Here is a 16,606-nt window from a genome sequence, read left to right on the forward strand (position 1 = left end):
AGCTTAAAATAAGTACTTTAATCTGGAAGTTACTGGTCGCGTCTTTAAAAAGCAGCATTGCCTTATGCATTAAGGAGAAACTTGGCTACTTTTGATCCTTGCAAGTCCACGTTTATTTTCCACTTCCACATAAACTGAATCTTCTAAAGGTGAGCTTGCAGGCTTGAGGCATCAACCTGGCAGCTCAGCAGCAGTAACACTGGTTTCTCAGAGTGACAGGACAATCCACACTGTGCTATGAAGAAGTCCAAATGTAGAAAAACTGGCCTTTATTTAGTCTTTTTACATATGGCTTAAGCTTTTCTTTTGTTACAAACAGGTTTTACAAAAGGTTCTGAAGACTTCGGAATCACTCACTGGTGGAAAATCATGAGGAGGTTGATGACACTGTCATGACAAGTGTACGATCAGAGGCTCCACGCAGCTGCACTCCTAAGAGCAGTCACAGACAGTAAACACAGCAAGGAAACGGTTGTCTCGACACACTGCAGTACAACAACAGACAGGGGGACAGACCAGATGGAGAGTGTGTCCATGAAGTGTTCGAAATCACATGGAAAAAAAATTAAGTAAAATAAAAATACAGTGCGGCTCATGAGTCCCTTTTCCGTGGTCTCACAATGCTCACAGCTCATTTCATGTCACAAATGTTTACATGTCGTCGAGCCCAAACCGCTGACACAAACATTTGATCTTCCTGCTCTTTTCACCGGTGCCATACCAACACAGCTTACAAACATCAGAGCAATTTAAGAAAAGAAAAAAGAAAAGAAAATGGAAATAAAAAAAAAAAAAAAAAAAAAAAAGGACAGCAAAGCGAAGGCCTAGTGTCGTGTAACCTGATGCAACCGTTAGCATTCTCTACACAGTAATTCTGCGTTCGATAGCCACCACGATAACACACTTCTAAACATGATCAGTATTTTCTACACGTCTAATTACTACAATACAGCTCCTTCAGTTATTGGATTCAGTGGAATTAGAAGACACAATCAGTATCAAATGCATACTTAAAAATCATCAACACCGCATTACATTAGATTGCACTGCATCTAGTTTCAGTTTTCAACGATGCGCCTGCTGACACGTGGATGTGTATAAAAGTTGTTTCGGTTTCCAGACATGTTTTCAAGGTAGAGTCCATCGACAAGATCTTTGTTCAGAGTTCCTGCCACCAAAGGTGTTGCATAAACAGAGTATCAAGTCTCTTGCATACAGAGGCCTGCAGAGTGGACTCTGTCTCATGTCTCTCTCCTCGCCTTCTTCTTCTTTGCTGGTTTGGGCGCTTGGCTCTCCTCAGGTTTTTCTGTGGAAACGCACAAAGGTAGGAACACCTTTAAACATCTCTTTCAATGAGGATAACCCCACATCTGTTTGATTCACTGGTGAGAAAAAGAGTTTGACTTCTACTGACAAAATTTTAACCCATCATTCCCAGAAAAAGATGGTGTGGGTAATAGAAATGAGCTGAGCACAGATTTAAAGAGCTTGATCAATGCATGCAGTATCAAGAGCAAATTGTTGCAGATTACTTTTCTTAAGATTATTAACAAGCTTAACCTTGATACACACACTTCACCATTGTCACATGAACGGATACTTGAGTAACAAGTTCACAGAAAATGTGATCATACTCATTTTTCAATGTTATAATTACTGGAGACACTGGACACCAATAGTTGTCCCAACTCCAGCAACTGATCTACTTACTTTTTTTAAAAACAAAAAACAACATTAATAAAAAAATAAAATAAAATAAAAAATAAATAAAAAAAAGGTTTAGGCAAAAGTACAGGAGAAAAGCTTTAAGACCCACATCTGGATTTGGATACAGATTTCCTAGTGAAAGAGATTCAGTTTGCTTTATATTAATTTGCTTTACATTAATAGCACGCTGCCAAACTGCTCAGAACCTGAAACTGTAAATGCTTTAAAATATGCAGCTTATGTGCATCTGATACTCCAATACAAGTAAATCAGAGTTAACAACTAGACAACTGGGAAAGTCATATTTAGCTGCACCAAATCCCTCAGTACCAGCATGCACAAGGTCCTGGTGTCACATCTGACAGTGTTTAGCGCTTACTTTGTTGTGTCGGAGCAGGAAGGTTGTTCTGCTTGGCAGTTGGTTCTCCTTCATTTGGCTTCAGTGGCACTTGTGTGACAGGGGATTTCTGGGATATGTTGTCTTTCACTGGACGCTCTGCTCTCACCTGTTAGGAAAGGGAAAACAGCAAGTTAAGAGCGAAAAAGAAACAGCTGCAAGGCTACGGGTCAGAGAACAGAATAGTCGCGTTTTTCAAGATTGTCTTTGATTCCCTCTTGCCCGTCAGCCCCACTGACCTCGACAGCTGCTTTGACAGGCTGGACGGCAGCAGCGTTCTCCTGAACAGGTGGCTGCTTCTTCACTGAGGCTGCAGGTGCCGTTTCCTTCTCTGGCTCCTGAGCCAACAAACAAACAAGTGAAATTTACATTAGACAAAAAATTTTCAAGAGAATAAACATCTCACCTTTCTTTGTTTTACACCTATAAAGGTTACTACACTCAGCGGTGCATTTGCTCACAAGCTGTTACCTGACCAGCTGTTCCTCCCTCCTCAGCAGCCTTCTTCTTTTTCTTTTTCTTCTTTTTAGTTTTAGCCGCTCCATCAGCAGTGGTCACTCCCTTATCCTTCTCATCGTCACCATCCTCCTGTGAACCCACGAGGATAAAACATGACTTAAAAACGCAGGAACAGACACTATATTAGAAATTCTAGAGCAAATGGGAATGCTTTGGTAATTCCTTACTTTTCCACCGTCTGTTGGCAGAAGCAAGACACAGTAGCACGTGACAACATGTCATCGCATCAACATTTAAGTAAACTGCTATTCACCCCAACATTTATTACACCTGTGTTTGTCATACTGTAGAAAAATGTCCACTATGAGAAAAGCCTTTGAAGTCTATATGATCTATACACATCCACATATTGGTTTCAAACAGCCGCCATAATCTGATAAACTATGTAGGTGTGTATTCAGTCTACTGTGTTGAGCCACTGAGCTGCAGGGTCACAGTCAAAAGAAAGAACGAGGACAGTTCATTGAGTGTAAGCCCTGATGACTCATTAATTAATGGGTTGTTATTTTTAAAACTTCTATAATGCTTATTTTTGTCCAGAGCTTGGCCACACTTACTGTCACTCCGATCAACAGATTAACCTTGGCTGGCTCAGGGAGGGGCTGCTCCTGTGCCGGAGGAGGCTCGAGGGTGGGCTCTTCATAGTTGCCCCATGCTTCAGAGGGGGCGTTCCAGTCAGAACTGGTGTCCACAGAACCACCGTCTGAGAGACAAAACGGGCGTCACGAGACATAAACACGAAGGAATACCACAACAGAGATGACATCAAGCAACATCAAAATTAAACAGTGCAGTGAAAGAAAACCAGTAAATGGCACTTACTGAGTCCAGACCACTCATCATCTAGTCTGGGCTGACTGATCCACGGCAGGTCGTTCACAGGCTTGGGCTCTACAAAGACAACAATTACCACATTAATACACCCTAATCTGCGCAAGACAAACAGTGCCATCTAGTGGCAGGACTCAGTTTTGCTGCAGTGTATACTTACCAGCAGTACCAATTCCCAGACTCGGTAAAGACATCAGATTTACCTGGGTTGTTGGCATTCCCCTTTTACTCACAGTCCACGCCTCTGAAAGACACATTTCACAGAAGTTGTGTCATCACTGTTCAAAACATTGACCTTGGGGTTTCTAAATTGTCTGAATGGGGCCTTTTTAGCAGCTGTATATAAAGTAATAAAAAAAAAAAAAAAAAAAAAAATATCAATAGAGAGTTTTACTGTCAAAATTTTGACAAAAAGCTATCAAAAACTAACAGATGTAACGCTGTCTGTGAAGCTGGATTTGAGATATAAGTGCTTAAATTTTTAAAAACATGTATAACACTATCTTCTGTTAGTACAGAACGTGATGTCATGTTGTTGGTTGGTTGTGGCTAATAGACCTACATTAGCCTACATTAGCTTATGTTGGCTAACTAGTGACAAAATAGATAACTCAGGGGAAAGCAAGGACTGGGTTCACTTTTGTGCTTTCCCCAGCTGCAACAATGAGTTTTAATGTTAAGAAACCAAGGATATGTTGTCTACTTTCACTCTCTGTCTCTTTAGCAGCAAGTGGCTCTACGTTGTTTGACTAGCTACACTCAAATGGGAAAAATCCACCTGGTAGCTGTAATGTTCTGATTTGTAAAGCACTTTATGAATGAGGACTAATGTGCCCTAACAGACTAGTTGGTACCGTTGGTACTGATGGTGAGTTAATATTCAGTAAGCCATTTTTAATATGAAGCTCCATTACACGTTGCTAAATTTTTATTTTTTTTCTCCCAAAAAGAACAAATCTAAAGATGTGTTCAGGACAATAATGAAGAATTAATTGTTTTTTGGAAAACCCAATATAGGAGGAGCCAAAAGGAGAAAGTAGACTGGAATCAGGTTCAAACAACATCTTCAGAACTTACAAGAAGTTCTACAAATTCCCAGCCTTTTCTCCAGCCCTACACTTTCTTTGTTCTCTCTCAAACGCAACGATTTATAGATTGTTTGCTAAAGATGAAATGTTTGCACGCTTGTCTTTGCATATGCTTTGTATGCACCTGCACCATGTGAAAACTTTGCTTTGTTTTTGGTCTGAATACACCACGAGGGATATTTTATAGATGTGTGACTTTTTAAACAAGCCAGTTAATTTTAATAAATATTTTCAAGCACTATGCTTAACAGAAGTCAAGATCAACAATAAAGAGTTTAGAGGTACCATTGATCCCCGTCTTCCACAGTGGTGGTTCCCTGCTGGTGGTACAGGAGGCAGTCTTAGGAGCAACAGTTTGAGCAGGAATCTTTACCGGCACATCAGGTACAGCAGAGGATACCTCCACCGCATTGTTGCTGTTAACTAACGCCAAGAGAGAAACATTTGATTCCACTTGACAGGCTAGCAGCACATCAACCCAGACTTTGCTGTAATTTACTTCTAGTATGTACTAATATCAATGTGTGTTGTCTTTCTCAATTTCATACTAATAATTACCTTTAGAGACAACAGCCTCCACCTTCTCAGGCTTCACTTTTGTGGATTCTCCTGAGAATAAAGAGCAAGGTCAAGAACAAACACTACAAAAACAATTCAGAGAAAACTCACTTGAGACTCCAAGCAATTCCCATAATGCCTGTATTCATAGACTGTTTTGGCCACGAGAGACCAACGAAAGGCAACAGCAATGTATACAGAAACAACATTTGTGCAATTATCTACAGGTTTATGGGTGAAGTTCTTTAAAAAGAAATCTTCAAATGCAGAAAGGACACTTAAAAAGCCACCTTTTTTCTTCTTCTGGTTGGTAGATGCAGGGGCTGTGGAGGCCTTGGGCTGCTCTGTGGGAACACTCACAGGTGTTCCCCCTCCACCGGGGCTGGCTGAGCCATCGCTGGAACTCTTATCCTTCTTGCGTTGCTCCCGTTTCTCCTTGTTGCTGACCTTGGTTTCCCATGTGCCTGAAAAGTAGCACTAAGTTCAACGTAGAATTTGTCACAAAATACTGCAGGAGTTCATTACAGGATTAGTGAGGGGAAAAAAATGGTACAGATTAAGCAGGGCAAAGGACTGGATGTAGACTTGAGGCTAAGTGAATTTTACTAATAACCTCAAACAGATCCTATTCTCTCTCAGGCACTGATTGCATGTAACCAAACCCACGCTGTTAATTATTCCCTTTGTGGTTCATTGGTCAGGTCACTGGGTATGTCTTCCTTATGAGGTAAGCTAAACAAACTAAAAACAGCCACAGTCAAATACCACAGATAATACCAGATTATCACTTTGAAAACAGCTAAATGATGGCAGGACTCAGAACATTTTACCTTCTTCTGGTTCTTTGCCATCTGTAGTCACTGTCTTGGTCTCCTTCACAGCCTGTTTGGCCTTTTTCTTTGACTTCTTCACCTGGAAAACAAAGAGCGGACATAAAGTTGCAAACAAAAGCCAGTATATTTGACAAAGACATAAACACACAAGGCTATATGACAGTGTACAGAATCAGAAAGATGTAGATGGTATGCAGAACATATGATTCATCAAGGAGGGGGCAAGCGACCACATGCTGAATGAACCATGTTGCACAGCAGGCTCAGGCCTCATCTATTTATAAGTGAAACTACATCCACTGTACCTAAATCTTCTACATGTACTTTTCGTGAGCACTACTTTATCTCCTGCGTGATTCCACTCTGGCCGCAGAACCTTCCGGGTCACCAATACTCTTATACTGTGGTCTTTAGAAGATGACACTATGTGCTGTGATAAGACAGCGGACATCTCCGCATTTGTGCTGCATATGACAGCTGAAGACTGTAACCCAACACCAGTGGCCGGTTGCGTCATTAAAGAGTGAAAGGGCGAAAATGTTCTCTTTTTTTCTTCCTTGACTACATTTAGTGAAGGCGTCAAAATAGTAACATGAATGATAGGAAATGCTACAAAAGACAAGCATTATCGTAGATAGATTCAAATGGAAAAATTCATTCGTTTGAGTCCTAACAGAGTGCGATTCTGGCACGATTTTAAATTACCTCAGCAACCTTCTCCGGCTTGACTTCTGGTGGGGGCGGTTGGTGATGTGGCACTATCTCTTCCGACGCTATGGCTTCTTCCTGTGGCTCAGCGATAGCTCTCCCGTTTGGCTGCGATTTCTGGAAAGGTCATTCAAAAATGATGAGTGTCATTACAAGTTATAACGTTGTTACTTAAGCATAAAACGCCAACCATTAACGGCATAGCCGGACAGAACACTAGCCTGAAGCTTGTTTTAGCCATGACATGAGATTTAGTTGTCACCGTGGCGTTAGCCTGACAGCTAGCCCTGCTAGCGGTATAGGGAAAAGCTGGAAATAAAACAGACTTCATTTTACGTGCCTTTTCCGCCTTCTTCTTCTTTTTCTTCGGTTCCTCGGATTTGACGGGTTTACCGACAGTTCGCTTTAGTTCAATTCCGTCGTCCGCATGGCTCATAACAGGGCGCTTCTTGAAAAGACCCCGACAGACTGAGGCCCACAGAGCGACCATCAGCAGCAGCCCAGTACCTGCCAGCAAAAGGATCATCCATGGCGGAATGAGCTCCGGCTTCAGCCCAAAATCCACGCCGAGTTCGGAGCGCAGTAGCTCCAGACCTCTGGACAACAGTTCATTCACACGATCTGTAAGCAGGATGACCTGCCGAGCGGCCGCGTCCTGCCACTGCTCCATTCCTCCTGTTTCTAACAGACCGATTAGTCACGCTTTGCTTACCACTATTAGCTGCGCTAGCATGCAGTGCTAGCTAAAAATAACGGAACGATTTCGACATTATGAAAAACAACGAATTCATCCGCCAGCAACATCAGCCAAGCCGATCAGCCAAGCAAGCTAGCGAAATGTTGTAAGCGCTGCGGTGGCTAAACAAATTCAGCTAACTGATATCATCATAAGATAATTTGCTACCGTTAGCTGACCACCACAATGAGTCCAGTGTGAGCGCGAGTAAAGCAGGTTCACCTCATATGGCTCCGTTCTGACTTGAAGAGAGACACGTTGCCTTCACGACAGTCGTAAACCTGAGTTTCCGGGTTGTGAATTACATCTACGTGTTATAGCTGTCTTAGATTATTTATCAAAAAATACATTTTGAACTTGAATTGTTTTGATAGTTTTTTTTTATTTCAAGTACAGATTTGCACACACGTACTGTGTGCATGGTGTATTATTTCCCTACACTTTTGTATCATATTTTCGTTGCCTTGGTCCTAATGACAGATCCTGATGTTTTGTGCTATACCTAAAAGTCTCTGGTCAAATTAACAGCTCACAGGTTTTTTATTTTTATTTTTTTCCGCACATAAAATCATTGGAAGATATAAAAAAAACGGGTTATTGCAGTTCCTTTGAAATAGGCAGGGCTACAACTTTCTCCATGCTGATTGGTCAAAATTCTTGATTCAAAAATGTTTCCAGTATGCCTTTAACACAGACCTGCCCCACCCCCCTGCACAAAGGTTATCAAAAGGACAAAAATTTTAATGAAAAAAACAACAACAACAAAGTAATAGAGGAGAAAATGTTAAACAAAAATAAGTTAACCTTTGCTTAAAGTTTTTAGCTTTAAACAGAGGGGGTGGCTTAGCTAGCACATCAACTGCCTGCTACCAGTTTTGAGGTCCGTTCCCAGGTGCCTCAACCCCCACTCATATCTTGCGTCAGGTGATCTCAGTAGGTCACATGATAAGGCGACGCAAGGTCCCACAGTGGTTTCACCCGAAACTTCTGCTGATAATGACCCGCACATTTTTTCACATGAGCCAAGTGACTCCACTATTTGGTTTCAGAACTGAAGCTTTTCGGATGACAGGTGAAATGTCTTCAAGAAAATTAAAGAAGTCCAGCCCCTTAGACTACCATGACCTGGATGACTGAGAACCTATATAAACATATTGCATCGAATGTAAAACTTGCTGAAATGATGATGAATTTCATGACACACTCATAGAGAAAACATTAATTCCCATTTATTATATTAGTATAGCTATATATTATATTATATATCATATAGCTATAATATATAGCTATTATATAGCTATATATTATATTATATTATATTATATTAGTATAAAATGGTATGTATTACAGGTATTAACACACCATTCTGCAGCTCTGTGCAGCTGGACAAATACATAGTGGTTGAGATTGAGAGCTCCACTGCTGGCTCCAACAAATCAGTTCACAGAGGCCAAGAGCAGATTCATCCACCTGATGGTAAAGAGGCCAAGTAAAACCAGTGACTGAGGAAGTGTTTTTGGTTTTTGTCCCACAGGAGCTGACTGGAGGGTAAGTAGCTGGATTAGCTGCACCTGAACCTGAAGTCGCTCACATTCAGACTCACTGCCTGGTTGAACTTGAATATGTTATTGTGTTGTAGATAACTGCACATTCCTTTAAGTTCATGACATTTTTGTAAGTGAATTTATCCTTTATCCCTCCTGTTATCTTACATGTCTTACAAGCACTTTCTGGATGGGTGCAAACTGTATTTCGTTGCCTTGTACTTGTGACATGTGCAATGAAAATAAAGTTAAATTCTTCTATTCTATTCTATTCTATTCTATTCATACCTTGTCACAGTCTTTGAGCTGGACAGGAGCGTATTCTAAGAAAAAGGAAGGACACTACAAGGATTTTCTATGGTTTTTTCTGTATATATTTTTTAATCCACGGGTGGGGAACTAGGCCTCAAGGGCAGGTATCCTGCAGGTTTTAGATATCACCCTGGGTCAACACACCCAAATCAAATGATTAGTTCATTACCAGCCTCTGGAGAACTTTAAGACATGTTGAGGAGGTAATTTAACCATTTAAATCAGCTGTGCCGGATCAAGGACACATCTAAAACCTGCAGGACAGCAGCCTTTGAGGCCTGGAGTTCCCCCACCCCTGCTTTAATCCATCTTGATCTTGACTTTAAATTGCATTTCCATTTCCAACATTTGACTTTATAATTCTTTGTTGTTTGGGATGGGAGCGGTCTCTCTCAGGATGACTGATATCTCAGGGCATGAGGGCCCACACCGTTTTTGTAAGATTAACTTAATCACATGAAGTCACATAAAAATTACAATGTATGTGCAAGTAATCCCTGTGAGCCACATGTTCTGAAAATGTTTGATTATTTTGAGCTGTGAATGATGCAAAGCTGTTTGTATAGAGTTGGAGAATCAATCTAAATATTAAGCTGGAAAACAGCAAAAGTGTAATTGACTTAACCTGTAGAGGTCACATCTAAAAAGTTGATTTACTCCCTTTAAATAACATAGGTCAATACTGACAGTGTGTCAGTTGCTAACCGTTTTGGAATTACAGGCATCTCACATAGTTGAAGAATTTCCTGATATCTAAATCAAAAATTCTAAGTAGCTTACAAATTCCTTGGTTTTCAGAGTTCTACCATTCTGAGACAGATCTCTTTGAAGCCAATTCCTGCCATTTTTTAGCTGAATTTTACACTGCATGCATTGTTGAATGCAATACAACAGGGGTGTCCAACTCCAGTCCTCAAGGGCCGATGTCCTGCAGGTTTTAGATATCACCCTGGGTCAACACACCTGAGTCAAATGAGTACTTCATTACCAGGTCTCTGGAGAACTTCAAGACATGTTGAGGAGGTAATTCAGCCGGTAATTGAGCTGTGTTGGATCCAGGGCACGTCTAAAACTTGCAGGACACCGGCCCTTGAGGCCTGGAGTTGGACACCCCAGGAATACACACTTTTGCGCTTTAAACTTTGACACTTCGTGTGTGCTCTCCTCAGGTCAAAGCCCTGAGAAGAGCATGCTAAGTTCAATAATTCAACATTATAACACATGCGGTAAATTTTCTGGTGTTTTTACAACGCTGCATTTTACATCCTTCTTTGGGAGAGGTTTTCTGGCACGTGGATTAGTATGGAAGTATCATTACTGGGACATTAGATTTTTTGCTGGTGTTATTTACTCTTTATATTCCTATACTTATTGTGTACACCCTTCATACATGCCAACCCTCCCGATTTTTCCGGGAAAATCCCGAATATGCCCCTCCCAAAAATCTCCCGGAGCCACCATTCTCCCGAATTTCTTCCGATTTTCCACCTGGATAACAAAATTGAAAATTCATATCCCAAATTGGCCCAGCCAATTCCAGTTCCCAACAATGGCTACTACTACTGCAGCTACTTAGTTACAATATTACTCTTATTACTCTTTCTGGGTCGCAAAATAGACTTAACATATTTCCAGGTGAGAATGTAGCCGTGTAAACTTTAAATATCTGCACCGGCGAGAACAGCAAACCCCCGCGGTCTTTCGCTACGCAGGTTAAACATGATATATAAGTCACTTAAATAACTTAAACATGTTATTCTGAAGGCTAGGCCGTCCCATTTCACTGTTGCTTACTTACGGTCTACCCGGCTTTCGGAGGACCCGGGCCACTTAGACCGCGAAGGCCAGGTCCGCTGGAAAATAATAACAGTGACATTTAACTTATTTTATCCGATAAATAAACACTGTAAAATTCAAGTTTTTTGTATATATATGTATATGTATACACCCCCCGCCCCCCCCCCTTCTGAATGTCTCCCTAATTCTGAGGTCTCAAGGTTGGCAAGTATGACACCCTTGGTTTGTAAGCTCATCAATGTATAAACTACTACTAATAAAATGTATTACCTGGTAGTCTATTGAAGTAAGTAGTAGCATAACTAGAGACCACACACAAACAATGACAATGTATTTGCATCCAAGTTTATTTTGAAATTCCCTACTCCCCCTGTACAAGAAAAAATGACTTTCCACAAAGGCAGCAGTGAACTGTCAGTGATAGTACGTTTCTAGGGAAGGAAAAGAACAAAACAAAACAAAAAAACTTAGTCACAGTGTGTCTTAAATATTTCTACTGCTGTCATCTTTGGCTGGGTTTTCGGCAGACAGCTTTCTGTCAAGCCAAATTCCTGGGAAGCAAAGGTTTAAGCCAATAGAGCAGAGCTGTGGGCTTTACATTTTACAGTGCCAATGCAGGAATGTTCTGGACCGTATACCTCTTCTTCATTAACACAAAAGAAAAATAAACAATAAAAACTGAAATAAAAATAACAAGCTGTTTGTGTTCACAACACAAACATATTACCGCCCGGGGAGATGGCGACAGTATGTCGAATTTCATAAAATCGTTTAGACAAAAAATAAATCTACAAAAATGGAGCTAGGTAAATATTACACAACAGTAAACATGTTTTTCTTCTTTTCCTTTTTTAAACTCTTCTTTGTTGAACTTCTACACAAAACCAAAATTCTTGGTCTTAATGGCTAGCAGGAGTTTCTGTTTGAGTATCTGTTTTGAAGAGTAGAGTGGCACGTAGAGACGCGAGATGCAGGTGTTGGCTGTGGGGAGGTGCTGGTCGTCCGGAGGCCGGATCGTGATGGAAGGCATCGGCTGGAAGCCCTCCTCGCTGGCTGGCAAAGATGGGCTGGAGGTCCAGAAGTACACCTGAGGAGTACACAAATGACCTTTTTAATCCTGTGTCTGAGGACCGAGGCTTTTTAATTTAAGACTGATCAGTACCTGTATCAGCAGGTACCCACAGCCAAGGTATGGAAAAAGAAAGAATTTCTAATTATGACGGGAGCAGACTTACCAGATCTTGTCTCTCAGTCATGCTCATCTTCTCCACTATGGACCAAAACCAGCGTTTAAACTGGAGAAGTTTGTCTGCATTTTCCCCTGTTGAATGAATAAGTCTTGAGTCAGTATATGACAGTCAAATGTACAATAGTAAATCCTTTACTGATTAAGATGGACATAAAGCAATGTAGACAGATCAACATACCAGACTCATCGTTGAAGGAGGTGAAGCTAATAAGCATCTGGACATTGACCTCTCCGCACCCGTTGACCAGCAGCCTGAAGTCTTCAGCTGTCAAGTCCTCTAAGGCGTTCTTGGGCAGTACATCGAGCAAGCCCTTCCTCATTGCCTATGAAAGACAGCCGGTGTGAATACACATTTTGATAAATGACAAAGCATTGATCTGCGTTCACACAAGTTAAGGTTCAGTAAAATTGCCGTTTATACTTACATGAAGCGGCTGCTCAGCAACCACCAGCATTCTGTGCTCTGCGTACCTCCTCACATATTCGTAAACATTGAGGGGAGTTACTGGCATGTTGACCCCTCCAGACAGGAGCTCAACCTGAACAAAGCAGAATGAGATATAAGCTTCACTTAAGTCACCACCTGTACATTCGTTAATATAACTTTAAGAGAATTTTCAGATGTGTTGCCGTGTTTTTCACCTTGCATCACATACACATTTGGCAGCGCTATTTTTCCATCTTAACAGGACAAGTGACATTTGATACTGCTCAAGTTTGACACAAAGACAGCCAAGTCCATTACCTGTCCAGCTCCTTCCTCTTTGCAGAGATCAATGGCGAAAGCCAAATCCATGGCAGCAAACACTGCTTCGGCTTCACCAGCCTGTGAATGGCGGATCAGCTGCCGCAGGCTCTCATACATAACCGGGTCAAAGAACGCAAAGTCGTGCCAGTTCACCTGCAGTAAAAGAATATTTAGCAATTGAATTATTCAAGAACCAAGCATTAATGCAGCAGGTTTTTAAAAGGCATATTTTCTACTTACCTTCCTACCAAGCAGGACCTTGATGACATGTCTGTTCAGTGTGATTGGACAGAGTTCATTCTGCAGCAGACATAAGCCCAGTATTCTGCAAAGAGAAATACAACGTTTCATACTCTGCTAAGGACACAGCTGATTTCACAAACATTTTCCTTCTTTAATTTCATTTTTTTCCAACCAAACATAATGTAAATCTTTGATTTTTTATTATTACCTTCCAATATTACGGAAGCAGTTGAGTCTGGCCTCTGTATTTTTGCCGGGTCTAGGGGAGTAGAAGCCTCGTTTGCCAGGCTGGTAGAAGAGAGGAGCGTTGTCGTCACCGTCATCTGGGTCATCCAGCTCCATATCAACCACACTGCGTGTTGAACCGTGACGTTTGCGGTTCTCCTGCTGCTAAAAATGATTGAACAGAGGAGGGGGGCAGTGTTTATAACAAATTAGTATTAGGATGATCTGTGTTGTGCAAGTGTTTCTGTTAGGTGTCAAGTAAAAAGGTCATTTTAGTGTGTCAAATTAGCTGTGGTTTAGCACACTTTATTAAAATACGGCTAAAACATTTTTAGAAAACAAGAAACTAGTTAATAATGGAAACAGGTTATATATTTTGTTCACTTGTGATTTCTCTGGAGCCTCTGGGAGACCGAGGTCCAGAATACTGTCAGCTCCATTTTCCCTGGGAAAGATAAACAGAATATAGTTAGTTTGCTAAATGGCACCGAGTATGAATATGAAAAAAATACTGTTCTTAATGGATGTATATTCATTAACAGGTACTTTTTTGTCAGCTAAATGAGCACTTTATTGCCAGAAGCACCCGTGGTGTTGGTGATTTGTCTTACCTTCCATGTGCAATGAGTAGCTCCATGGCCTCTTCTACTCTGGCTCTCAGAGAATCCTCGCTAGCTAGCAGCAGCAACAGCTGGGCAGGAGACAGCTCCAGCAACATGCCGGTGATTTTACTGGCGAAAGCCTAAAGACACAAACACAACTCCCCTCAGTATGATCAAGGAAAAATAATAAATGCAGACAAGGAAGCAAAACATTATGGACCGTTTAAGTTCAACACTAATCACTGAAATGATGGAGGAAGTGTGGTATCTAAAAGGTGTAAACAAACTCTCAAAACGGATTGTTAGTTGTCAGAAATGCTACCCTGTCTTAATGAAAGAAAACAAACAGGGTTTAAATAGATGCTGATGGTTTATTACCGGCTGCATTGCATGGACTCGTGGATAGAGCCTTTCGCCCAGGGCTTGTCTGTGTGCAGGCAGAGGGTCAGGCTCATCACTGGGGTTTCCCTCTGATGACGGTCTGAAGGGCCTGGTGTCTATGGACAGCTGCCTCCTTGAGTCTCTGTTAATAGACAAACAGGTTAGCAGACATTTTCTCTAAATATAAAGAAAGGTCATATAGGCTACCAAATAGAGTTTACCTGTCTCGGTCTCTCCGAGATCCTGCTCGAAGCCCACCACTTCTCCTCTCCCTCTCCCGGTCTCTGTTCCTGAGACGCTGCATTAGATCTGCACAAACAAATCGACCAGGGCAAGTTCATTTGTGTTGAAAATATTTTTTGTCAAGTATCTTATGTTGTTGCTACTTTAATGATTTCTTCCATCATCACAAAAACAAAAAGCAAACATTTATTGTAATAATGAACACAAATGTCATAATATGCAGTATGCAGTAGTTTCTATGTATTGTCATACTTGAATTGTAATCGTGATGACACGTACTGCTGGCCTGCATGCCCTTGCTGACGCTCTGAACACAGTCCAGGTTGGGCAGCTTTTCATTGGAAAGGAGGGCCAGAGCGATGGCCGTGTAGAAGCTACGGGCCACGCCGCTGCCCTCTCCAGGCTCATCTTTGAAAGTCACTTTCACCCGGTGTACTGCCATGGGTGTGGTTGTACAACGCCTGCCAAAGTGTGTGTTTAGCTGACGCATAGTCTGTTGTATTAGCTGGTCTCGATCACGGTCCACTTCCAGCGCCAGGTCACGGGACTGCAGGTTCCTCAACTTCTCCATCTCTCGACGGAACTTGGATTCCTTCACCTCAAAGCCGCCGAGCTCTGTGAGGATCTGGTTCCAAACAATAAGGGAACAACAACACGGTCAGTTAAAGCTACATTAAGTTTCACATGCTATAGTAGCAGAGGAGTGTTTTAATTTCAAAAGTCTGTATGATTCATTCTGGCTTTAAAAACCATCCACTAGTCCCATCTACTCATGGCTCATCGCCTCACACAAGCTGATTTTACTCTGAGCAGCATTTCATTTAAGAAGCCATCAAGTACAAAAATGTACAGGGACAAGCTCCATTTAAGTATTGAAGTATATGTTGAATGCATGTTAAAAAAAAAAAAGAATATACTAATTTTTTACCGATCCAGGCTCAGCTCCAACATCCTCCATGAAGACACGACCAAAAAGCTCCAGTGACAGACGCCAGCGGCCCAGCAGCATGTCATGTGAGATCATCATCCCCATGAAACTGCAGTGAGGTCTGGACAGAGGACACAATAAACACTATTTTAAACTTTTATCCTCATCTTCATAAACTCTTTATCTATAATTACATTTTCTGTGTTTGAGAGCAACAAACAGTTTTTACAGGAACCATTCTGACAGGAAAACAGGAAGGTGTTACATATGCTAATAATGAAGGTTCTAATTAATGCAAGTACAGAGGCTTAATTAATGGGATGACAAACATCTATAGGTGACACCATTTCATATCAAGCTGCTGAGACCAAGGTCAGTTCCCTCTGCAAAAATCAGCCCCATTAAATGCACTGACTGGTTACCTGAACGATGGGAGAGGAGGGCCATCGCTCTCAGTGAGGCCAATCTCAGCAAGCAGGCTGCTCTTTAGCTGTGCAGCAAGGTCGTGGGGTGATGGGCCAGGTTTGGAAGCCTCCAGCTCCTGCTCTGCCAGCGACTGGTTCTCCGTGCTCCGCTGGCCTGTCTCCATGCTCATCACATTCTTCAGGTTAGCTGAGTAAGACATCTTAGTGGGCAGGATCTGTTTGAGCAGGAGTCAGAAGTGTCGTTTAGTAATGTGAACAAGTGAAGGTCTAAACATGATGGCAGTGTGGCCACAACAGAATGGAAATGGGACACCGAATACAAACTGTGCTCCAATATCCACACTCGTATGAACACATGAACACTACCCAACGTACCCGTTCTTTCATAAATCAAATAGCACGAAGATATAATGAATCCTGAATAGTCAAGTTATTTTTACTGGAAAGTGCTGCACTACTTTATTATTTCAGGGAGATTTGTTATGCATGGATATTAGAACACAACTACCAGCGTGATAGCACGGTGAAGAGG

General features: G+C 41.6%; 2 protein-coding genes across 12 annotated transcripts in view; both read right to left on the bottom strand.

Moving 5' to 3' along the window:
• Nucleotides 1–252: 252 nt before the first annotated feature.
• Nucleotides 253–7,626, bottom strand: LOC100694567 (protein LYRIC). 2 transcript variants are annotated; one of them, XM_025911543.1, is made up of 14 exons: nucleotides 6,982–7,626; nucleotides 6,639–6,758; nucleotides 5,931–6,012; nucleotides 5,391–5,564; nucleotides 5,101–5,151; nucleotides 4,828–4,965; nucleotides 3,615–3,698; nucleotides 3,446–3,514; nucleotides 3,181–3,326; nucleotides 2,576–2,692; nucleotides 2,344–2,442; nucleotides 2,087–2,213; nucleotides 1,405–1,406; nucleotides 253–1,306 (listed from the first exon to the last, which is right to left on the bottom strand). In XM_025911543.1, the coding sequence occupies exons 1-14, from the start codon at nucleotides 7,309–7,311 to the stop codon at nucleotides 1,160–1,162; spliced, it is 1,686 nt and encodes a 561-aa protein (XP_025767328.1). In that variant the 5' UTR covers nucleotides 7,312–7,626; the 3' UTR covers nucleotides 253–1,159. The 2 variants fall into 2 exon arrangements, with proteins under 2 accessions (XP_025767328.1, XP_005464971.1); XM_005464914.4 differs by lacking the exon at nucleotides 1,405–1,406 and having other exon boundaries at nucleotides 6,982–7,625.
• Nucleotides 7,627–11,359: 3,733 nt separating this feature from the next.
• Nucleotides 11,360–16,606, bottom strand: part of ubr5 (ubiquitin protein ligase E3 component n-recognin 5) — a 30,668-nt gene continuing 25,421 nt past the window's right edge. For 6 of the 10 annotated variants that reach the window (XM_019364571.2, XM_005464912.4, XM_005464909.4 and 3 more), the window contains 14 exons: nucleotides 16,072–16,289; nucleotides 15,650–15,770; nucleotides 14,974–15,346; nucleotides 14,700–14,787; nucleotides 14,476–14,620; nucleotides 14,107–14,237; nucleotides 13,880–13,940; nucleotides 13,479–13,660; nucleotides 13,268–13,352; nucleotides 13,025–13,180; nucleotides 12,705–12,818; nucleotides 12,458–12,602; nucleotides 12,266–12,351; nucleotides 11,779–12,117 (listed from right to left, as the gene is read on the bottom strand). In XM_019364571.2, coding sequence (XP_019220116.1) covers nucleotides 11,905–12,117; nucleotides 12,266–12,351; nucleotides 12,458–12,602; nucleotides 12,705–12,818; nucleotides 13,025–13,180; nucleotides 13,268–13,352; nucleotides 13,479–13,660; nucleotides 13,880–13,940; nucleotides 14,107–14,237; nucleotides 14,476–14,620; nucleotides 14,700–14,787; nucleotides 14,974–15,346; nucleotides 15,650–15,770; nucleotides 16,072–16,289 — 2,118 coding nt within the window. In that variant the 3' untranslated portion in view covers nucleotides 11,779–11,904. Of the gene's footprint in view, nucleotides 12,118–12,265; nucleotides 12,352–12,457; nucleotides 12,603–12,704; nucleotides 12,819–13,024; nucleotides 13,181–13,267; nucleotides 13,353–13,478; nucleotides 13,661–13,879; nucleotides 13,941–14,106; nucleotides 14,238–14,475; nucleotides 14,621–14,699; nucleotides 14,788–14,973; nucleotides 15,347–15,649; nucleotides 15,771–16,071; nucleotides 16,290–16,606 lie in introns of all 10 variants that reach the window. The other 4 variants (XM_005464906.4, XM_005464907.4, XM_005464910.4 and 1 more) reach the window with 4 other exon arrangements.

The sequence above is a fragment of the Oreochromis niloticus genome, linkage group LG11 (genome assembly GCF_001858045.2).
Source record: "Oreochromis niloticus isolate F11D_XX linkage group LG11, O_niloticus_UMD_NMBU, whole genome shotgun sequence".
Lineage (NCBI taxonomy): Eukaryota > Metazoa > Chordata > Actinopteri > Cichliformes > Cichlidae > Oreochromis > Oreochromis niloticus.

Excerpts from the sequence above, each read along its gene's own strand:
- LOC100694567 (XM_025911543.1), bottom strand. The coding sequence starts at position 7,311 with ATGGAGCAGTGGCAGGACGCGGCCGCTCGGCAGGTCATCCTGCTTACA. Across the intron at positions 6,759-6,981 it reads AGAAGAAGAAGGCGGAAAAG|AAATCGCAGCCAAACGGGAG; the intron begins GCACGTAAAATG and ends TGACCTTTCCAG. Across the intron at positions 2,693-3,180 it reads ATCTGTTGATCGGAGTGACA|GAGGATGGTGACGATGAGAA; the intron begins GTAAGTGTGGCC and ends GTGGGTTCACAG.